Genomic DNA, 21,187 nt, shown 5'->3' on the forward strand with positions numbered 1-21,187 from the left:
GTCCAAATATAAGCCCTAAATAGACAATTAAATTTGGAGCGTATTTAAATAAAGGTTGAAAATTGATCTGTTTTTTAGACGTTTAAATTTGGAACAAGTTTAGTCTGTCTGATTTGGTCCAAATATAATTCAAAATTAGACGCAATAAATGTTGAAATTTGGTCCGTGTTTAGTTCATCTGATTGTTTTTTCAACATCATGAAAAACACAGCTTTTCACCTTCACTTTTAACTACATCCGAATGTAGATTGTTGTCCTTAAATAATTTTCAACAACATGAATAATTTGTCTTTTCACAAAGACAGTGGAGTGGAAGTGCTGCTGGGTCTTTCAGTTTGTCACATAGGTGTGCAAAGTCCTCTTGTCTGACCCTGATGAAGACCTGTGTTGGTCAATACCTGTTGGTCATTTTTAAACTCTTTTTGACTCTTTTTATTGTGTAAAATAAAGGTATCATCATTTTATACAAGCCCTACAGTGTGCCTTTGTGTGTTTTTGCATTTCTGATTTTTTACTGAGACTTTACTTTACTTTTTATCTTCCTAGTTATAGTACAAACCCCAATTCCAAAAACACTGGGATATTGAGTAAAACAGAAAGAAAACAGAATGCAATGATTTGCAAATGCTTGAATACAGTACAAAGACAGGTTTTTTATATTCAAACTGATAAACCTTATTGTCTTTTGTAAATACACACTCATTCTGAATTTGATGCCTGCAACATGTTCTAAAAAGTTTGGACAGAATCATGTTTACCACTGTGAGTCATCAGCTTTTCTGATAACAACACTCAGTCAGAGTTTGTGAACTGAAATTTTGAAAGTGAAATTCTTTCTCATTCTTTCTCGATATACGACTTCCAGTGCTAATCAGTCAGTGCTGTACAATGGTGTTGTTGTATTTTGTATTTCATAAAGCACCACACATTTTCAACTGAACTCTTTAACTATAAAGCCACGCTGTTGGAACATGGACAACATGGTCTTGACATTGTCTTACTGAACTAGGCAGGGACGTCTCTGCTTTGTCTGTATGACAGCAGATGTTGCTGCCAAGTTGACTTCAAAGACGTCATTTACAGCATGTTTTTAGCCTAAATCTTCACAGTAGATCATTAGTTTGAAGCCACCTTCATGCGTGTGCACACTGTCTGAATTGTGTGTGTGTGTGGTGTGACGGTGTGTGAGTGCAAGTGAACTACATGTCGGGGCTTTAGGAGACTTGGATTACACCAGACGAACAACATGGAGGCATTTTATTTTATTTTATTTTTTGCAGTTGTTTTTTTTTCCTGTTTGAAGACTAATCACCATTCACTTCCACTGTTTGGGAAATTCTGCAATAGTTTTCCTGTGACACTCCAGCAATGTTTTGTGGACTACGAACTCACAAGTTTTCATTTTTGGGTGAACTACCCCTTTAAATATGTACCGCTGTACTACTTCCAACTAAATATAGGTTGAAAAGAATTGCAAATCAATGCACTCCTTTGTCATTTGTGTATTAAACAGCATCCAAACTTTTTTTTGGAACTGGGGTGGGACTGCAACTAACAATTATTTTTCGTAGTTGATTTACTGGTTGATTATTTACTTGATTAATTGATTATTTGTTGTCTGTTTTAAAATGTCAGAAAAAAAGTTAAACATGTTGATCAATGTTTCCTAAAGCCCAAGGTGACCTCCTAGAATATCTGTTTTACTCAAAGATATTCAGTTTACTTTCAAAGAGGAGTAATGAAACCAGAAAATAATCACATTTAAGAAGCTGAAATAAAAAAAAAAAAAGTAAATAACCAATAAATTGATTAAGCGATTAATTTCATAATTGATTAATCCATGCAGCTCTAAACTGGGGTTTGTACACCCAGGGTGTATACAACAAAAAACACACAAATGTTAATGAATAACTGATTTTATTTCAGAAATCTTCAACAGTTTGAAACAATATTCTTTGCACCGAATGATCTAGAATTACAGACAATAGTCACACAAACTGTGAAGGGACCCTCGATGTGCTAACCTTCAGATAGATAAATAGCCACAGGTAAAGGAGAGTGTAAGGGGCACAGAAAGGGCGATGTGGGGTTAAGGGTCAGCTAGCATTAGAGATAAAGCAGTGGTGCAGTCAGATGTGTACACAGGCACAGAACACAGAGAATGGCTACTTTTTTCAATAAGAGTAAATCCATCTCTAATACATAATAATAATACATGTTTTGAGGTAATGCAGACAGCAACATTTATGACCAAAACATATTTGAATATTCTATATTATTTAAAGCTCACAAGGTTATTCACATTGTCATATGTTTTCTCCTTTGAGGGGAACAGCACCCCTCTCAACTTTTCTCCTTAGGCCCATTGATTATTGATATATGATGAAGTATACACACTTGCTCCTCTGTTGCCACTACGGCACTTCAAGTGAAGTCAAGAGATCAGGGATCGTGTACAAATACTGACAGACATGTGCATTGGTGTGCCGTCTCAGAGGCGAGGCGAAATAAAAGAGCAGGTGGTGGGAGGAAAAAGGAAGGCAAGAAGAGGATGAATGGAAAAGCTACAGCAGAATCTGGATCCATGGAGCGGTTTTCGCTGATTATGTGGCTGTCTTCATACTGTCATCTGATTGCCACTTCCGACATATTTGATTTTTAAAATGGTACAATCTGCCGTGTGTGTTCAGATTTCTGTGTTTTCATGGCAGATAATAAGGTGCAACTACCAAACAGGTCTTCCCGCGGTGTGCCTGGAGCTGGGAGCACACACACTGAATGTCAACAACGTAAATATACTGCATACTGTATCTATGTGTGTGTGTCTGTATGTGTTTGTTGGTGTCATGGTGTGTTGAACCATGCTCATGTTACTGTATACAGTCCATGACGTGTATCTGCAGGGTGTCCATATCTGGAGCCTGGTACTGGCACTTGGGACAACATAAATCTGGCACCTCCTCAGCTCCGGCTGCTCCTTGATCTGGTACCAAACCTTGATTGCGGAACGAGGGGGCGGGGGGCGCCGTGTTGAACGCTGTGCCAGGGAAGACACCTGAGGCCAAGGAGGAAGAGAACGTGTTTAAACAACCTGAGAAAATACATTTAAAGGTTGTGTAAAGCAACAATAGATGTGTTCAGAGTTTGTCAGAGATGTGTCTTCATTTACAAAAAACATATGATGAGTTTTTAAAATTACAGTTCAAAGAATTATCTAGTACTTTAAGTAGTATGAGGAGATTTTTTTGGGTTGCGTTAGGGCAGCAGAACAAGTGTAAAGACAACATATGACAAGCAGATGTAGCATAGCTAACGTGTTAGCAAACAGTTGCCTATTTACACTCCCAGCAGAGCAATTCAAAGTTGTGTTTCTGGTCACCTGGTCTGCACTTTACCTGCTCAAATCTCAAATCTCAAGAGAGACATTTTTGTCCAAACAAACAAAAACAAGAAGAAAAACCTGTCTGGAGCTGCGGCTATTAACTTCTGAGAGATGTTTCTTTTTTTTTTCATTTGGCTTCCAGAGGGAGACTCTGGACTAGCAGCAAAATTTAGAAGACACTTTCACATTTTAGTTGACAGAATATTAAAATAGTTTTGGTATACACTAGAAAAAGTTGAGAAAACTAAATTTCAAGGCAACTTGCTTAAATACATTTTTTGAGTTTTGAGCCCAACTCAAACTTTTAAGTTTTGAAAAAGTTTTACTAAGTAATAATGTTTTGTTGAGATAATTTACTTTTCCTCTGCAGGTTTACATGAATCCAGGTTCAAGTTTATCCAAAGGAGAAAAGTAAATTATCTCTACAGAAGATTATAGGTTCACAACATTTTGCTTATTTCAAAACTTGAGAGTCTGAGTTTGATTAAAAACTCAAAAAAAAATTTCATTCAATTTCCCAACTTTAAACAATTGAAGAATCACTTTAGGCCTACAACATTGATAAGTGGAAATTAAAACATAAAAAAATAAAATAGCTGTTAAATATATACATCAAAATTTGATGCCACACCACAATGATAACGGAATTTTTCTCGACAGTTGTCTAATTCACATGCACCAATTTAAAAGTCAGTCTGATTAATTCTGTAGGAGGAGTTTGTTAAAATAACAACACAGGAAATCATCAAAAATGACGACTAAATTCAAAATGGCCAAATTTCTGTTTAGATCAAAGTATGCATGACAGCTTAATACTCCACTGAATGTGTGTGTGCTAACCTTGTGGAGGGGGAATGTGTGGGGGCCGTGCTGGAAAGTCTTCCAGGTGTCTCAGCTTCATTTGCTCCATACGTGCACTGAAACACAGGCGAACACAGACACCATTCATGTTTGATCAGGCTTTACTAAGAGCACAGTCATATCAGTATGCAGAGGACAAACGTGGACACAGCTCGGACTTCAGATATGAAGCGTCAGTGTTGACGATGTGCCAACAGACAGCTCTTTGATGACAGCTGCAGTAAAGCTGATGCAGCATCTGATTAGCAATTGAGATTGAGAGCAGGGAGAGAAATTCAGCACACAGCAGGGACTGTGTAACCCTGGATAACCACTGACGTAAACAGATTTGAATGTCCTGAAAAACAGCCAATTGGAGCACACAGCAGGATCAGCCGAGTGCGACCGTCCAGTGCATAAACCTCTCCATGCCCACATTCAGGACACAAATAATGATCTTGATGGATTAAACCTGCATTATGCTTTTGTTTTGGTTTTTTTTACCGTGATGTGGCTTCCTGTTTGAGCCTGTCGATCTCAGCCAGGGCCTGAGTCAGCTGATCCTGCAGCTCCTCCTTCTTCTGGTTCAGCTTCTCTCTCGCTTCTCGCTCTGCTAAGAAATCTGCTTTGTAGATCTCAGCCTGAACAGACACAGAGACAGAGAAGAGGACTTCAGTCTACAACAGATATTTTGGTTGTCTTCAGTGTGCCTGTATGACGGAGCTGCAGGTTGATACAGGCTGGTTTGTGTCGAACTGACAGGTGACTCAGAGGAGAGGCAGAACCAACTAACATGATGTTCAGACTGGCTTTTTACCTTAAATACAAGTTATACTGCTTGTTAGTAGAGCCAGATAGATATATCAGCTGGGACTTTCTTGGCATAATGGACAAACACCACTATATTAGTTTATGGTCTTATGACAGTAAAAAACCCCTCAATATACTGTTTTGTTTCTCAATTCTTAAGAATGAGTCCTATAGATGAAATTTGAACAAACAAAGTGGTAGTGTAGGTGTAGGTCTACCTGTGCAGTGAGGACAGGAACAGTCTCCAGCGAGCCTTTCTGCTGCTCCACCTCCTCCTTCAGTTTATCGATCAGGTCCTGCTTCAGGGCCAGCGCTCTCTCTGCCTCCTCCAGTCGGCTGCACAGGTCTCCTCCCTGCCACACAAACACACACACACACACAGATGAAGATAAATGTTAGGACATGAACCTGTGAGTTACTGAGGCTAAACGGATGTTTAAATGTGCTTTTACCTCAGTCTTCAGTTTGGAATCATAGTCTCTAAAGAGACATGTGTAGGCATGCTGCAGCTGTGTCAGCTTTTTCCTGCGAGGAGAAAAGGGAAGCTGAATTTTACCACACAGTACAGTATGACAGAACTCCAGCAGCATCGCAGAATTTTGAGCAAAGTCCAGTAGTGATTACCAGAGTGAAACGGCTAAATAAAAATCCAGTCATTATCTACTGAGCCTCATGCTGATTAAAGGTTGCGTGTAGTTTTAGTTTGGGGGGAAGAGTCGATCCAACAATCGCTGCAGAGGACTCGCAGCCTCTATGAGGGATGCTCTACTAACTGAGCTACCAGGCCACCAACAATTTGTTTTTTTTTCCCACTTCAGTGCACCACAATCAATACCTATATCAGCCCACATGAGTATGTTTTACCAGTAAGACTCATGTTTTAATGCCTGATGTGAAAACATCGGATTTACTCACAGTCAGAGAAAGTAAAAGTGTCTGTTCTCTTGCTCTTAGTACGGCAACAAAATCCCAGCACACTGCAGAGTGTGCAGCACAGCTATCACCTGCCCTGCACGCTCTGCAGTGCACTGGGGTGAAGTGGCTGGTCGGGTCTTATTTCTCACGTTTCAAGGGCTGACTTGGAGTTTGGGCTATATTCTATTATTTTCCCCAATTCTCCCCAATTTTGCCACTTCCAATGGCCCCATGGATTGTCTTTGTCAATCCTACTGTTTGGTCTAATTATTATTATTTTGTATTGTGCCCGTTCACTATAAGCAAAGTATCGTCTCAGTCAGGTTGGTTGCAGTCTTGCAGGGAAGGCACAGCACAGCAGTGAGTTTTGGAGATATCACCCACAGAGATGCCTGCCTTCTCTTCAGCATAATGGCAGTAGAATCTATTGGAACTACTTTCTTTCTAACGGAAAGAAAATAGTTCCTAGATAAAACTGCTCACAAGAAGGTCTGTGGATTATCTTGAGTAACCACGTCACGATTTTTGGAAAGACTAGTGCCATCTAGTCCCATTATACTGGAGAGAACTGAGACATCTCTACGACCGATATCTCCAGAACTCTGCAACTCACACAAAAAAATCTAGATATATATAATGCACTGCAGGCCAAGGAAGAAAAATGTATTTTTGATTTTGAGGTGAACTGTTCCTTTAATGTGCAATTTTGTAGTCATTTATTTTCAATTCTTGAGCGCTCAAAAATTGTTATATTTTGCCCCAAATTTGTATAATAAATGGTATCTTTAAATCTTTTATAACATAATAGTGGAGAACTTTAATAAGTACTTGTGTTTGTTTGTGCATATGTGTGTTGAACCCACTTCTCCTCTGTGACCACGTGTCTCTCTGTCTTCAGTGCCTGCTCCAGGCTCTGGGTCTGCAGCAGCAGTTTGTCCATGGCCACATGATGCTGCTTCCTCTGCTGCTCCAGCTCGCGCTCTGCCGCCTGCAGGGCCTTCATCTTACTGCACAGCCTGGAACACAGGCAGAGCACACATCAGCACACATGCACACCTTCGGATGAGAAGGAGAAGTCTCTGCGTACACTACACATGCATGCTGACGTTACGTCTTACTTTTCTTCCAACATTTTGCGTTCGTGCTCGCTTTTCTCCAGGCAGCTCTGCCTCTCGTTCAGTTCTCCTAACAGGGACGTCGCCTGAGCTTTCAGAGCCTCACAGTCCTTCGCCAGCTGCAAAATACATCAAGCATCAGTCGATATTTTAATGCTGCTTTCTACAACATCACCTTCCGTAAATGTGGAACTTCAGTCGCAGGAAGATGTGAAAACTTTGGATTCTGGTGTTAGGAATGCAAATCCCAGCTGTTCACAGTTCTTCATACCTGGGCACAGTCCTTGTCCTTCTGTTTGAGGAGAGCTTCAGTTCTGTCCCGCTGAGCTGAACTCTTCTGCAGGTAGTCGAGCTTCTCCTCCAGGTCACGATACCTACACACACAACACATTCTCACTAAACTGGGGTTTTAAACAATGCAATGAATTTAATCTATTTTTTCTTTTCTTTTTGTTTTTACTTTTTGTACTTTTCTTTTTCTTATTTTGTTTATTTATTTTTTTCCTTTTCCTCCATATTTTTTCTCCTTACCTTTTGCCCCATCCCTTGTTTTGTTTTGATGATGTATCACTTGGTGTTTGACCAATAGGCTTACATCTTGACAGGGAACTACCCTCCCACTCATGGGATACTACAACCTGTGATGCTTCGCATTGATAATTTTTAATGCTTTTTGCCATGTAAAATAAAGGCATTTTAATTCTATACAACCTTACATGTGGCATGGAGTGCTGTCAAAGGAGACTTAAATTTTGGATTTTTACTGTGACTTCACTTTACTTGAATAAAAAGCGAATTTTACTCTGAATTCCAACGTATAACACTGTGACACTTTGGCAATCAGAGGAGGTTCAGACTGTTGACTCAAGTCTTAATTTCTGAAAATCTCTTGTTGTAAAACCAGTTCTGGTTGGATTTTAGTGTTTAGAGAAGAAGACGGTTAGCTAAGAAAATTCTTGTCATACGATCTTGTTCCATGAGTGTATCTGGGCTCCTGGTCAGGCTGATACTGCTGTATTTTCATGTGTGAGGTGATCAGATTCAAAGTGAAGACATGCTAAGCTGGTTTGTCCTGAAGCATTTAAAATTCACTCCTACTGATTAAAAAGGCTCAGCAGGCGGCAGTGAGGTAGGGGGCAGATTCTCAAGATTTCTTTTATGACATCTTCTGATAGCAAATTCATTAAGTTTGCCTTGATATTGGTTTAGGAAAAAACAATCGTCGATCACGCCAGATCAAACCAGCACCTTTTAAACATACTGCATGCTCTTAAATCAGTTCTGATTACAGATTCTCTCCCCACCTCCCTTCACTTGCATTTTAATTGTATGCCGAATTAATTTGCAAAAGAACAGACAAAACACACAATAAACAAAGTCAAAGATGAATTTGACTGATGGGATTTTTTTTCAAATTTTCTATTCAGAATTTGGTCTCAACAATCGTTTCATGAAAACCTGATATTGTAAAAGCTCGAAATGGTATATATCATACATGTGACAGAAAACAATGGATGAAAAACAATCTAAAAGTGCCTTATTTCCTTGTTAACGACAGATCATAAAAACATACAGTGAGTGACACATAAAGATGAGAGGCAGGCAGGTAGCAGTAACAGATACTCAGCGGTGAAAGGACAGGATTGTTGAGAGCAGACATGCACCCAGAGAAAGCCTCACAGAGCTGTGGGCTCACCTGCCCTGTGTGGCCTGAAGCTGCTCTGTGAGTTTAGCCAGGCTAGAGCTGGAAGAGGAAACAGAGAGACAGAGAGGGAGGAAGACATCTCAAAGGTGAGCAGAGGAAATTATACTTAGTCTACTGGAAATTTCTTGGACCCAATAACTGTGTTTTCTTATGAACTTTTCTAACTGAAATGTCATCTGTAGAGCTAGGGGATGAAATTAAACTCAGGTGCTAAGAGTTGTGTGCTGGGCAATTTGCATAATTAGTAAATTATCAAGTAAAATAAATAAGAAAATAAAAAAATAAGACTTCACAGAGTAAGGTTATTTTAATGTTAATACCCTGCATAGTTCATATAACATATGTATGGGATAATGTACAGGGAGCAGGTCATTATTGCAAAATAAACAGCGATGCAGGTGATGCAGGATCCCGACTCGAAGTGGAGGGGTCTTGAATCACCCTGAAGAAGTTTACTAATTAACATAATAATGACGTGCTCACTGTACATTATCCCACTTACTACATGGTTAACTAGCTCAAAAAAATGAAGAGTTTGACACAAAATATTAATTTTAAAATGACTATGGATTTAATAGTAATTTTATTGCTCTTCCGGAGTCTATGATTAGACCTGCACCAACAGGAACAGTCCGCTATAAAGAAATATCAGACCTTATGTTGTAATTGACCAATCAGAAACAAGGACAGGCTCATATTTTTTTTCATCAGCGCTCACTTATGACCCAGAAGTGTGTGATGGTGGCTTTGGCTGTACTCACGACATTTTGCCAACCCAAAACATTAGTATTTGAGGTCCTAATGCGTTTAGGAACAGCTCGGACAAATCCTATCGACTCTACCATTGACTAAAAAAAGGGGAAAAAAATAAGAGTAAAATTAAATTAATAAAATTACAAAAAATTTTAGGCTAATTATTCAAATTGCCCAACATGCAACCAATCTTAATCTCATCTGTCGAGCGTACAGACAACATTTTACATTTATAAAGGTTCATTGGAAACAACATTGTTGGGTTTCATACAAACTATGGTACTGGCACCACTGATGGTGTTCAAACTCTCTCTAATGGTGCAATGAGGAACGTCCTAAAATTTAAAAAATGAAATAAATAATGTAAAAACACACAATTTTTTTTATGAATAAATAAATTTAGTCTTTCCCGTTGTTCATGTACATAGCATACATGTCTAAACTATGATGGCAGTGTGTCTGACAACAGTCAACAATAAATAATCTTCTCATTAGGTATAACTCTGTCTCTTGTAGGCTCACATTACATTTAACAAGGGTTCCTACAAAGTCAAATTCAAGCACTTTTCAGGCTTTTCAAAGGTGCATTTTTAAGCTCTTCCAGCACCTTATTAATTACATATCTATATACAATAGTATCATGTTATTATTTCACTTCTTCATCACATTAAAACAGTTATTCTATTATTCTATCATGCTATTGTGCTGCAAACAACCAAAATTATGTTTTGCGACAGCATTCTTCCGAAGGAAAATAAAATCAAAGGAAACAAAGCAACAAAGTTTAATGTTTCAAAATGTGTGAGGCTCCTCCCACTTATACCTCTGTATCTAAAAAGGGAACTATTCAGTCAGATAGTGAATTATGAAAGTAACGTAATTACAGTTTTAAGCAGTTTCAAGCACTTTACTCCTAAATCCAAAACGTTGAAAGCACTACATTAAAATTCAACTGATTTCCAGCACCCATATGACCTGTGTTTAACATCAGTTAATAATGGTGGTACTTAGAGAGCCTAATATTTTCTGAGGTGGTACATGGTGTAAAAATCTTGAGCAATACTGATACAGGCCATAAAGGAGTTTCCAGTAGACTAAGTGTCCATAGAGGAGAAATGTCTGCAGATGCGCAGCATAGTTGAGATTAATTAAAGATCACTCAGTCCAAAAGATGCTAATAACAACTGCTTAAACAGTCAGAAAGTTTAGTGCTGTTAGTTTCAAACAATGCACAGCAGTCTGTTGTATTAGGAGGGAGAATGCGTCCTACCAGTCAGAGGAGTGCTGAGCCTCAGAGCGATGTTGAACAGCCTCCTCAGTAACATTGGTGGCCTGAAAAAACATTCAGAAAAGTATTTTAGATAACAGATGAGGCACACATCATCATTTCTGTGTCTATCCACATCCATAACACGGAGACACCATTAACAAGCAGTTGAACGTCCTTTATATAATTAATTCAATTCAATAGGCTTTATTAGCATCACGTTTCACATGTCACCAAAGCACTTTTGCAATAAGAAAGACAGTTACAAAAATAATTTAAAAAAACAATAATGAAATATATAAATGGGGGGAAAAGGTCCAAGGACAAGACAACCACTAATGTAATAACAGGAATAAACAAATGGAGACGGTGATGCTATAGGTTATAATTTCTATTTATAAAAAACCTGCAGGCTATATCCATGTCCCACTAGAAAATGACCTGTTTGGCAGCCAACATTGCACATTCATTCCTTTCCCCAAGAAGGAAGGGTAATTTCTTCTTTTTTGTTAAACATTGGGGCAAATTTTTTCAAATGTGGAGAAAAAAATCCTCTAATATTCATGTATTTGTGATATTGATATGTATTGTAAAGGATATTTCCAAGTGTCACACAAGATGGAACAGAGGGACACTGTAGCCATGATATGATTAGTTCTCCATACAGTTCTTTATGTCAGTGTTACCTGTGCCTGGGCCAGTTTGGCTCGTAGCTGGTCGATGCAGCGCCGCATTCGCTCTCTCTCCTCCTCCCCCTCGTCCCTCTCCCTCTCCAGCTCTTCGTTCTTCCTCCTCAGCTCTCTCATCCCTTCCTCCAGCTTTTCTTTGTGGCTCTTCAGCAGCTGCAGGAATTCATTTGCGCCTTCCACGGGCTGCGGAGCGAGACACAACAGCAAAAGAAGCTGGGGTGAATGGACATGGGGAGGCGTGGTGGGAGGGAGGAGAAATGGACAGAGACGGGCCATGATCACCCCCGAGGCCCGACCTGAGGACCGCCACCAAGCAAAAAGCAGGGATACACCCGGATGTTAGGGAATATAAACTGAGGAGGGATTTTAAATGGTGATCAACTGCTGGATCAAAGCTGGTGTTAAAGCTGTGCTCCATTCACAGACATTTCTGTGTCCAACTACCATTCAATCCAGTGTTCCTGCCCGGAAGAATATGGAAACCACATGGACGACCTCTAGATTTATACACAGTTCTCCTTAACAGAGCTGGTGCCAAACATTCTGTAAATACTGCATGATGATTCAGCAGTACCAAGATGAAAAAGTGGCTGATGGAACGTCACAGCTGCTTCAGTAGTGATCTGTAGAGTGCTGTTTAGTGCTGCTCATTCAGTGGCATACACCAGTGTCTGTAACAGTATGCTGCTCATTTGACAGAGTGATGCCACTGGTTCAGTAGCATATGCTGGCGTCACCAGTGGTGGTATGTCACTCATGGCACATGTTGTTTCATGACGGCGGTGCCTCTTCAAAGTCAGGTCGCTGTCAGACTGTCACCTCAATGCATATGCAAATTAATCTCATATATCCTGAGTGATGTACCCAAAGCTAATATTGGAGCTAGTCTTATCTAACATGGCTAAAAGATTAGCCTAGCCACCGGAGCCGGTCCTGACTAATCAATAATAGAAATTTAGAGCCAACTAACCAAATAATATTGGGATCATACACTGCCTGACCAAGAAAAAATTATTTATGGATTTAACTAATCAAATAGTTCAGATGCTTCCACTGGATAATCACTGCAGTGATTAATGTTTCATCTTGTAACAAGTTATTGAACTCTAACTGATGCAGTGAGCAGCTTCTCATTTCTTTAACAACCATGTCAGAAGACAAATATCCTGTGGTCATGGAAAAGATGTTCCTCTGTTTCAGAAGAGAGAGAAACTATTGTCCTGCATCAAGCAAAGAAAACAACTAAGGAGATTGATGAAACTACTAAAACTGTGTTAAGAACTGTCCGACACATTATTAAAACCTGGAAGGATAGTGATGAACCATCATCTTCAGGGAAAAATGTGGCCCGAAAAAAATATTGAATGATTGTGATTGTAGATCACTTCAACATTTGGTAAAATCAAATCATAAAAAATCAACAGCAGAACTCACAGCTATGTTTAAAAGTGAAAGTAAGAACATTTCCACACAGTGTGAAGAGAATTCAAGGGATTGGGACTAAACATCTGTGTAACTTTGACTCTCCCATCATCAATACAAGATCTTGATCTGGACAGAAATAAACATTGTGACATTGCATAAGCTTACTGAAATGATGCCATGATGAATGCGGGCTGTAATCAAACCTAAATGCGGTCCAACAAAATATTAGAGTGTGTGCCTTTTTTTTTTTGGCCAGGCAGTGTATCTGGCACGTTTCATTTATTAGTGTAGCACAATAACAGATGACATCAGATTATATTCTACAGCATGGAACATTAACCAGCCGATCGTGTGGCATATTTTGTATTATTCAGCATAACTACACTGAATGAGTAATTGGTTGATAACATTGTGGCATAAGCAGATTCTACTAGCACATATGATGATTTACTATAAATTTCAACCTTGGTGTGAATCTACAGTGGCAGCTTCCCATGTGCCAGGAGGGGACACTTAGACATATATCATTATTGATATATGAAATAAATACAGATAGAAAACAGCTTATGCCACAGTGTTATGAACTGATTACATACTATTTATGTTGAATAATAAATAATATACGTATGGCTGATTAATGTTTTGCCACTTATGATGCGAACATGATGTAATATCATGTGTCACTGTGTTCTACTAATAAATTAAACATGAAAAAACAACAGGCCTAAATCTACAGTTATTATTTTGTCAGCTCATCATTTAGTCAGTCTGGTTATAATGGCTAGGCTAACGTTAGCCATGTTATTGTCCAGGATATATGAAATTTTTTGTCTATGCATTGGAGGGACAGTCTGACCATCAGAGCGGCACCTGCCATCAGGAAACGACATGTGCCAGTGGTACACGTGTCACATAAACCACAGTAGAACGAGTGACATACCGCTCTACTAGTGTCATACCATCAGTCACTTCTCGATCTTAGCGTCACTCTGGTGATCAGCGCCAGGTTGTGTCATCCCATATCATTTATCCGAGTAGAAAGTCAGGATTTCCAACCTCTGCCTGAGTGTTATCACAGAAAGGTGGGGTGTAGGGCTGCAACTGTTGATTATTTTCATTACCGATTAATCTGCCGATTATTTTCACGATTAATCGTTTAGTCTATAATATGTCAATGGTTGTGAAAAAAGCTCATCACAATTTCCCAGACTGTCTTCTTTTGTCCAGCCAACAGTCCAAAACCCAAAGACTCTTCATTTCCTGTCATAAATGACAAAGAAAAGCAGCAAATGTTTGACATTTTAGCTTGAAAAATGACTTAAACGATTAATCGAATATCAAAATAGTTGGCAACTTTTTTTTTTTTTTTAAATCAACTGATCAATTAATCGACTACTCGCTGTAGCTCTAGTGGAGTGAAGCATTAAACGGGAGGTGTGACGGCCACAGAGGACGTGCCAACACTCTGATTGGTGGAAAAGCGGGATGCAGTGAGCAGGCTCACCTGGCTATTCTCCCTGCCCATTATCTCCCCCCACACCTCAGAGAATGAGATGGGGGGAGAAGGGAGGGCACTACTCAAGGAGCTAGTGACATCATCCTAAACACACAGACACACAAGTTAGGCAGAACATGAACGAATGTGTCAAAACTTAAATCAGAGAACAGCCTGGGCGCACAACTGCAGAGGTCTTACCAGGCTGCGAGGGGGCGTGGTCTGCGTGTGCTGATCCGCCTCCTCAACTCTCTTCCTGTCCCGCTGATCTAGAGTCTGACAGACACAAAAGAAAGCTTCTAATGTCCACTGGAGGCATTTTAGAGGCACAACATCTACCGTTCAGCAGGCAGTTCTAATGTTTCCAGTTGTTTTAACACATTCTGTTTTTACAAGAATACAAAATGAACATTTGCTCATTTAGCTGCAGCAAGTTCACAGTCCCAAAAATGAACTAATTCATCTTTCTTTCTTCTGTTTTTTTTTTTTTTTAAAGTTCAAATAATAATAATTCTGTAACATCTGACATGAAATTTAGATTTCACTATTGTCCTTATTGGTGAAAATATATCAATTGTATTATTAATTAGTGCACAAGTGTGTCTTATATGTAAAGATGAAATGTATTTTAAAGTGATAGTTCACCCTGAAATGAAATTTCACTCAATATCTACTCACCCCTGTGCTGATGTGAGGATGGGTGAAGTTCATGAAACACTCCCGGAGCTTCAGCGGAAAACAGAGTTGCAGCCAAATCCAGTACAATTGAAGTGAATGGTGACCAGTTTTAAAATGTAAAAAAAGAACACAAAAAACCCACCAAATGTCTCCATACTGCTCGTGTGGTGTAATCCAAGTGTCTGTAAGCCGCAACATTAAAATTTGACCCAAAAAGACACCATTTACACCATGATTTTAACCTAAATGTCAACTGTAGTCTCTCAGACTTGATCCTCGTGCACACGTCTGAAGCGGGTACACAAGCTCTCGCCCAGGCAGCGCGACACGAGATATATGAGATCCCGCGATACCTTCACATCAGTGTTTACATGCTACCTGGAAGCGACTCAGACAACAGAGAGAGATGTGCTCAGAAATAGTGACTTGTTATGCAGACAGTTGACTTCACAAACTTTCAACAAAGAAGAAAATGTCAGAGGACTTCGACATAGAAGAAGAACATCACTTCTTTGCTGCAGTTGCGCCGCTTGAGCGAGAACCTGTGTACCTGCTTCAGTCGTGTGCACGGGGATCAGGTCTGAGAGACTACAGTTGACATTTAGGCTAAAAACATGGTGTAAATGGCATCTTTTCCCATCTTACAGATACTTGGATTACACCACACAACAAGTATGGAGACATTTTGTTTTTTTGTGTTCTTTTTTTACATTTTAAAACTGGTCACCATTCACTTCAGTTGTACTGGATTTGGCTGCAACGCTGTTTTCCACTGAAGCTCCAGGAGTGTTTTGTGGACTGGAGATCTTCATCCTCACATCAGCACAGGGGTGAGGAGATATTGAGTGAAATTTCATTTTTGGGTGAAATATCACTTTAAGTAGTCTGAGAGTTATGAACTGCCCCCGCTCTCCCCTATCTTAGATTTTGAGTTAATATCTCAAAATAAGCAGAAAGTTTAAGAAAATAATGACTTAGTATCTCAAAAGGATCTAACAATGCCCCTATGCGGTTTTAATATCACTGTAATCCACGGCCTCTTGAGGACTGCAGGATTATTTTATACTTGTTACGAAGAAACAAAGAATATGTAAATGACTGTGCAGCTATTTTTGTACAGGTGATCACAGAGGACGGGACACAACAAACATTTAATGGGCTGAGACTCAGCACAGAGACTGGGATATGTCTCTACCATCAGACGTTGGCAGTGATGCTCAGTTATGTTGTTCTGAAAAGGATGAAGAAGAAGACGAGATCCAGCAGCAGGAGAGCAATTTGTCTCAATTACTCTCTTGCTTTTTTCTTCTTTTTTGCCCTCATTATCTCACTCTCTCTCTTTCTCTTGCTTCCTCTAATTGCATTAATAAAAATCTCATTATGTGCAGACAAAAAAATGTTTTGCAGTGTAAATGTGAAGTGTAGTGAGGAAAAGAACCCCTGGAGAAACGCTGTGCTCACAGGCCTGCTGAGTCTGACACACTGGCTCACTGGCTACAGTGGCAGCAGATCCTGCAGCTGCGACATTGGACATTACCTTCTACACTCGTGTCTGTCCATAGGTTATGGACTTGAAATAAAAATGCCTATTTCATTTTAAAAGTCTATCCAGTCTATCCAATCCACTCTATGAATGTGATTCCCAATATGGAGAAATTACAGTAAGTATTACAGAAGCAACACAACTCAGCATGTAAATGGAATAAGAGCACATTAACACCCATACTAGGGCTGCTAGGGTCAGATTGCAATTATTTTGACTGAAATTCCAATATGAGATATGATTTATTGATATGGGAATAATATTTCTGCATCACATTTTCCACTTTTACTGAAAACAAAAACAGTATCATGTGATATTTGTTGACGCCTGTACCAAGTAAACATGTTTAGAGGGGCAACAATCAATCAATTATTAAATTAATCGCCTATAACCTTTGGAACAGTGATCAGCATTTTCTGACAATTTATAAAAACAACTAACCAATGAAAAAGAGGTGAAATAATAAACAATCTCGGCACACACACACACACACACACACACAGGATTATAAAACAGTGGAATTTGTCAACTGGTGGAACTAATATGTTGAAACATAAAAACACCTGACAGTGTGTGAATGTGTGGAAGCAGATGTGTGACACTGTGCCAGCTAACCTGTGGTCCATCCAGTGGACCATTCCTGGCCGGGCGGCCCTGCAGGTCTTCAGTCTGGCTGGAGCTGCAGCAGTTGTTGGAGGAGGTGGCCGGTCCACTCACCAAGCCCTGCAGGGAGTGGTTCTCCTGGGCCAGCCTCTCCACCAGGGCCCTGGCCTCCTGGAAACGACAGCTGAGAAACTCTCGCTCCTCTCTCGTCCTGCGCTGCCATCCCTCCATCTCCTCGCAGCGTTGACGCAGGGTCAGGTTGCTCCGCCGCAGGGCCTCTGGAGGACGGGGGGGTGGGTGTTAGACTAATATGTGACAGATTAAACCAATTCTGGACAAGATCTTAAAAGACTTATGAAAGATCAAAGATGAAATAACACCTTCTTCTTCTTACAGATAAAATGTTAAATTCATGAGCAATAAAAACCCACATTTGCTCAGTTACTGTAAATACACTCTATAGGGCTCTTCACACTGCATATTCTTCACCCATAATGTTAGCTAACTTGAGAAGACAGTAGGGTTGAGTTGTTGGACGATTCCATCACAACACTGGGACTGAAAAGCCTTCTGTGTTTGAGGCAGTGTGTCCCCTCAGAGTTGCCATATAGCTGTTCTATTTTTGACATGTGGAAGAGAGGATGTTTCATGAGTGTTTCATGAGGGCGCCAGAAATCACAGGGGGTCCCCAACACTTTGTCAATTAGTTTCAGGGTTCATACATATTTTCCAAAATCAAATTCAAGCTCCTTTCCAGCATTTTCAATCTTCATTTTCAAAGCTTTTCCAGCTGGTACAGCTGGTAAATCACATATTTACATACAAAATGATTATTTCTCCTCTTTATCACATTAAATCACATGTTATTGTGCTGTTATCAACCAATTATGTTTAGTGACAGAAACTTTCATGTCAAAATGTGTCATTTGTTTGTAAGTAGACTTGGCTTCCTATTAGGGTTACACATTTTGTGCACTTTCTTTAGCTGAAAATGCTAACAACTGTTTATTTGTGTGAATCATTAATAATTAATAAGATATTAAAAACATTTTTTTTTTCATTTTCTTTTTTTGTTTTTCTTTGTTTTTTTTATCTATTTTTTGGGAGCCACTGCTCTCTGCTGTTGCAGCAGGCTGTGAGGTGGCAGACGCCAACAGACACAACAAACTGATCCACAAGGCCAGTGACGTTATGGGGGTGGAGTTTGACTCTGACCGTGGTGTAAGAGAGCAGGATGCTGTCAAAGCTGCTTACAATCTTGGACAATGTCTCACACCCACTCCATGATGAGCTGGTCAGGCACAAAGAGTACCTTCAGTGACAGACCCACCGAAATGCAGCACAGAGCGCCACAGGAAGTCATACCTGCCTGTGGCCATCAAACTGTGCAACTCCTCCCCCTCATTATTTATTCCACATTTATACTTCAGCTGCACACTACTGACTGTCAAAAGGGATCTTACACCATTATATAATGATTATAATTTGATGCACAGTTTTGTAGAGAATAATTACATCCATTCTTATATTTTATCTTTTATTTTCTACAAACTGCAGTTTCATATTTTTATACTTCTAATATAGTATATTGTAGATGAGGCACCTTTACACACTCATTATTGGAGATATTTGTGAATATTGTTATTATTGCATTATCTCTTTACATATTGTAGTAGAATGTATATATTTTTACATACTTACTTATTTTCTATTGTAATAATTCTCTATGCTTATGTATTTCTTGAACAGGAGCATCTGTAATGTCAGCAATTTCCCCACAGGAATAATAAAGTTTTTCGAATTCTGAAAATAAAAAAAAGTTGCTGCGGTTCATTGCACTACATCTCCATATCCTATTTTTTTTCATTTATTTTACTTATTTAATACAGCTAAGTGACAGAAATATGATGCATAGTGTGGTTAGTAGCAGAAAGAAAGTAGTTCCAGTAGATTCTACTGCAGAAAGAAAGTAGTTCCTACATGAAACTGCTCACAACAAGGTGTGTGGATTATCTTGATCTTCAACTCACACCAAAACTATCTAGATGGATAAATAGCACTAAAGGCCAATGTTTTGTAGTTTTGATTTAGGGGGTGAACTCTCCCTTTAAGAACATAGGGCACACACACCATATTCTATACTAGCATTCTGCTAAAAATGTGCTGTTTGATTTCACCAATATCTCCCAACTCTAGCATCAAACGCAAATCTTTGAGAGTAAATATTGCTTTATTCCATTAAATTATGGGAATACCTCTCAGCTGCTGGTTGTCACCCAGCAACCTGGTGACCACTTCATTGGCAGCCAGCTCTGGTGGGACCCTCAGGGCCCCTCCACTGTCCTCTCCTGACATATCCCACTGCATGGGCCCATCAGGTTGGGGCTGCACCATCCCTGTAGAGAAAAATGCAGATTATTATCTACACATAAATACATTATTAGACCAATGCACAAATCACAATGTTGTGTTTACCCTTTACCTGACCTCAATCTTATCTTAAACCTAATAAGTAATCACTCTGCCTGACCCCAGCCGCTGGGGAGGTGGTATATCGAGGGACATCAGAAAGGAATGCAGACACTATTTGAGGGGGAAACAGACAGCAGCCGCATTCATCATCGCATCCTGACACATGGTACACCACGCCTCATCACCGTCAGGCGGCCTGATCTCTAACTTTCACTTTCAATTTCATCCCTCGACAGAATCCTGGTCCATTTTCCGTCTGGCAACCAGGCTGCTGAAAGGCTTCAGTTTAATGACTCACTGGTCAAGTGTCAGCGCTGTGCTTTGTGCCGTGTAACCTACACACAGGTAACATCGGTGATCGGGAGGAAAACATTACGTCATCCCCAACACCATGAGGCAAAGAGCTCCACTGACACACGCAGATTGTGTTATAGATTTGTTTACAACATAAACCACCAGTGTTAAATTTCAACTTCTGATGTGATCACAAGCACATGATCAGTTCAGATTTATTACAGCTAGCGTTCAACCATGTTGTTTACTCCCCCACAACTGAGACAGGATCTAACCTGCCTACACTGTCGTTATAATGCTAACATAACGCTATGTACATCACAGGTAGTTCTTACCCTTTTTTGTTTTTCAGTTGTTCAGTCCGGAATAAGAAGCAGCCAAGCTCAGACTGTCAGCCACATACAACCTGTTAGAAAGCGGAGCTGTTTAGCCAAGGAAGCTGGCTAATGCTAAACAGCTAGCGATTTAGCTTAGAAGCTAACTGGGATAATTTAGCAAACCAGGCTCCTTCAGACTGACATGAAAACCGACCTACATCAACCAACTGTATGTCTTCCCAAAGACATTCTGCCCTGTTGTATAACGTTATCCTAACACACAGCGCGTGTTTCAAACGGGTTGAGCTTATTATCTGTCAGAGCCGAGGCGACTGTTGTTAGCTCAGGAAATACATTGAGCCAGTTTACCCTGAGTTAAGACTGGCAGACAGCACTGCCTCTCAGGCTCCAAAGTACTCTTCTTCATGTCTGCTGGATTTTTTTTTTTCCTCTTTGGAAATTTGATTTAATTTGCTGCTCACGTGAAAATATTTGGAAACTATAAGATTTCTGTCATTCTTTCTATTTTACTTGATAAAATACCCATTCTTGAAGACGGGGACAAACCATGTCCTGCAAAAAACAAACAAACAAACAAACAACAACAAATTAACATTTTGGGGGGTAGAGGGCATTCATTCTTTAAGGCCTAAAGCTAATATAGCCTGCTGCTAATATGGGTATAAAAATGAAAAAATATGGAATTATAATCATCTTTGTTTTAAATTATTTTATTATGAAAAAGTTGGCACTGGAAGTTGTGTCCAAGATTTCCATCATCTCCATCAAATTTTTACAAAAACATAATTTAATCCAGCATATAAAGGGTTAGCTATACCCTAATGACCCTAACCTAACCGTAACCCAAATCTTAACCCCAAGGA

General features: G+C 39.6%; 1 protein-coding gene across 5 annotated transcripts; it reads right to left on the reverse strand.

Moving 5' to 3' along the window:
• Positions 1–1,900: 1,900 nt before the first annotated feature.
• ikbkg (inhibitor of nuclear factor kappa B kinase regulatory subunit gamma) lies at positions 1,901–20,668 on the reverse strand. 5 transcript variants are annotated; one of them, XM_084721916.1, is made up of 16 exons: positions 20,322–20,668; positions 19,476–19,616; positions 17,233–17,498; positions 14,598–14,672; positions 14,406–14,501; positions 11,474–11,659; positions 10,791–10,852; positions 8,759–8,806; positions 7,334–7,436; positions 7,066–7,181; positions 6,811–6,963; positions 5,485–5,557; positions 5,251–5,385; positions 4,727–4,863; positions 4,223–4,299; positions 1,901–3,055 (listed from the first exon to the last, which is right to left on the reverse strand). In XM_084721916.1, the coding sequence occupies exons 2-16, from the start codon at positions 19,612–19,614 to the stop codon at positions 2,871–2,873; spliced, it is 1,851 nt and encodes a 616-aa protein (XP_084578042.1). In that variant the 5' UTR covers positions 19,615–19,616; positions 20,322–20,668; the 3' UTR covers positions 1,901–2,870. The 5 variants fall into 5 exon arrangements, with proteins under 5 accessions (XP_084578042.1, XP_084578044.1, XP_084578043.1 ...); XM_084721918.1 differs by lacking the exon at positions 14,406–14,501; XM_084721917.1 differs by lacking the exon at positions 8,759–8,806.
• Between the last annotated feature and the right edge of the window lie 519 nt (positions 20,669–21,187).

The sequence above is a fragment of the Lutjanus erythropterus genome, chromosome 6 (assembly GCF_056507025.1).
Source record: "Lutjanus erythropterus isolate fLutEry1 chromosome 6, fLutEry1.hap2, whole genome shotgun sequence".
Lineage (NCBI taxonomy): Eukaryota > Metazoa > Chordata > Actinopteri > Lutjaniformes > Lutjanidae > Lutjanus > Lutjanus erythropterus.

Bases quoted from the DNA above. Each gene is read 5' to 3' on its own strand.
- ikbkg (XM_084721916.1), bottom strand. From the start codon at position 19,614: ATGGTGCAGCCCCAACCTGATGGGCCCATGCAGTGGGATATGTCAGGA. The intron at 14,673-17,232 runs GTTAGCTGGCAC...TGTGTCTGTCAG, and splicing joins GTCCACTGGATGGACCACAG to ACTCTAGATCAGCGGGACAG. The intron at 4,864-5,250 runs GTAGACCTACAC...GTGTCTGTTCAG, and splicing joins TTCCTGTCCTCACTGCACAG to GCTGAGATCTACAAAGCAGA.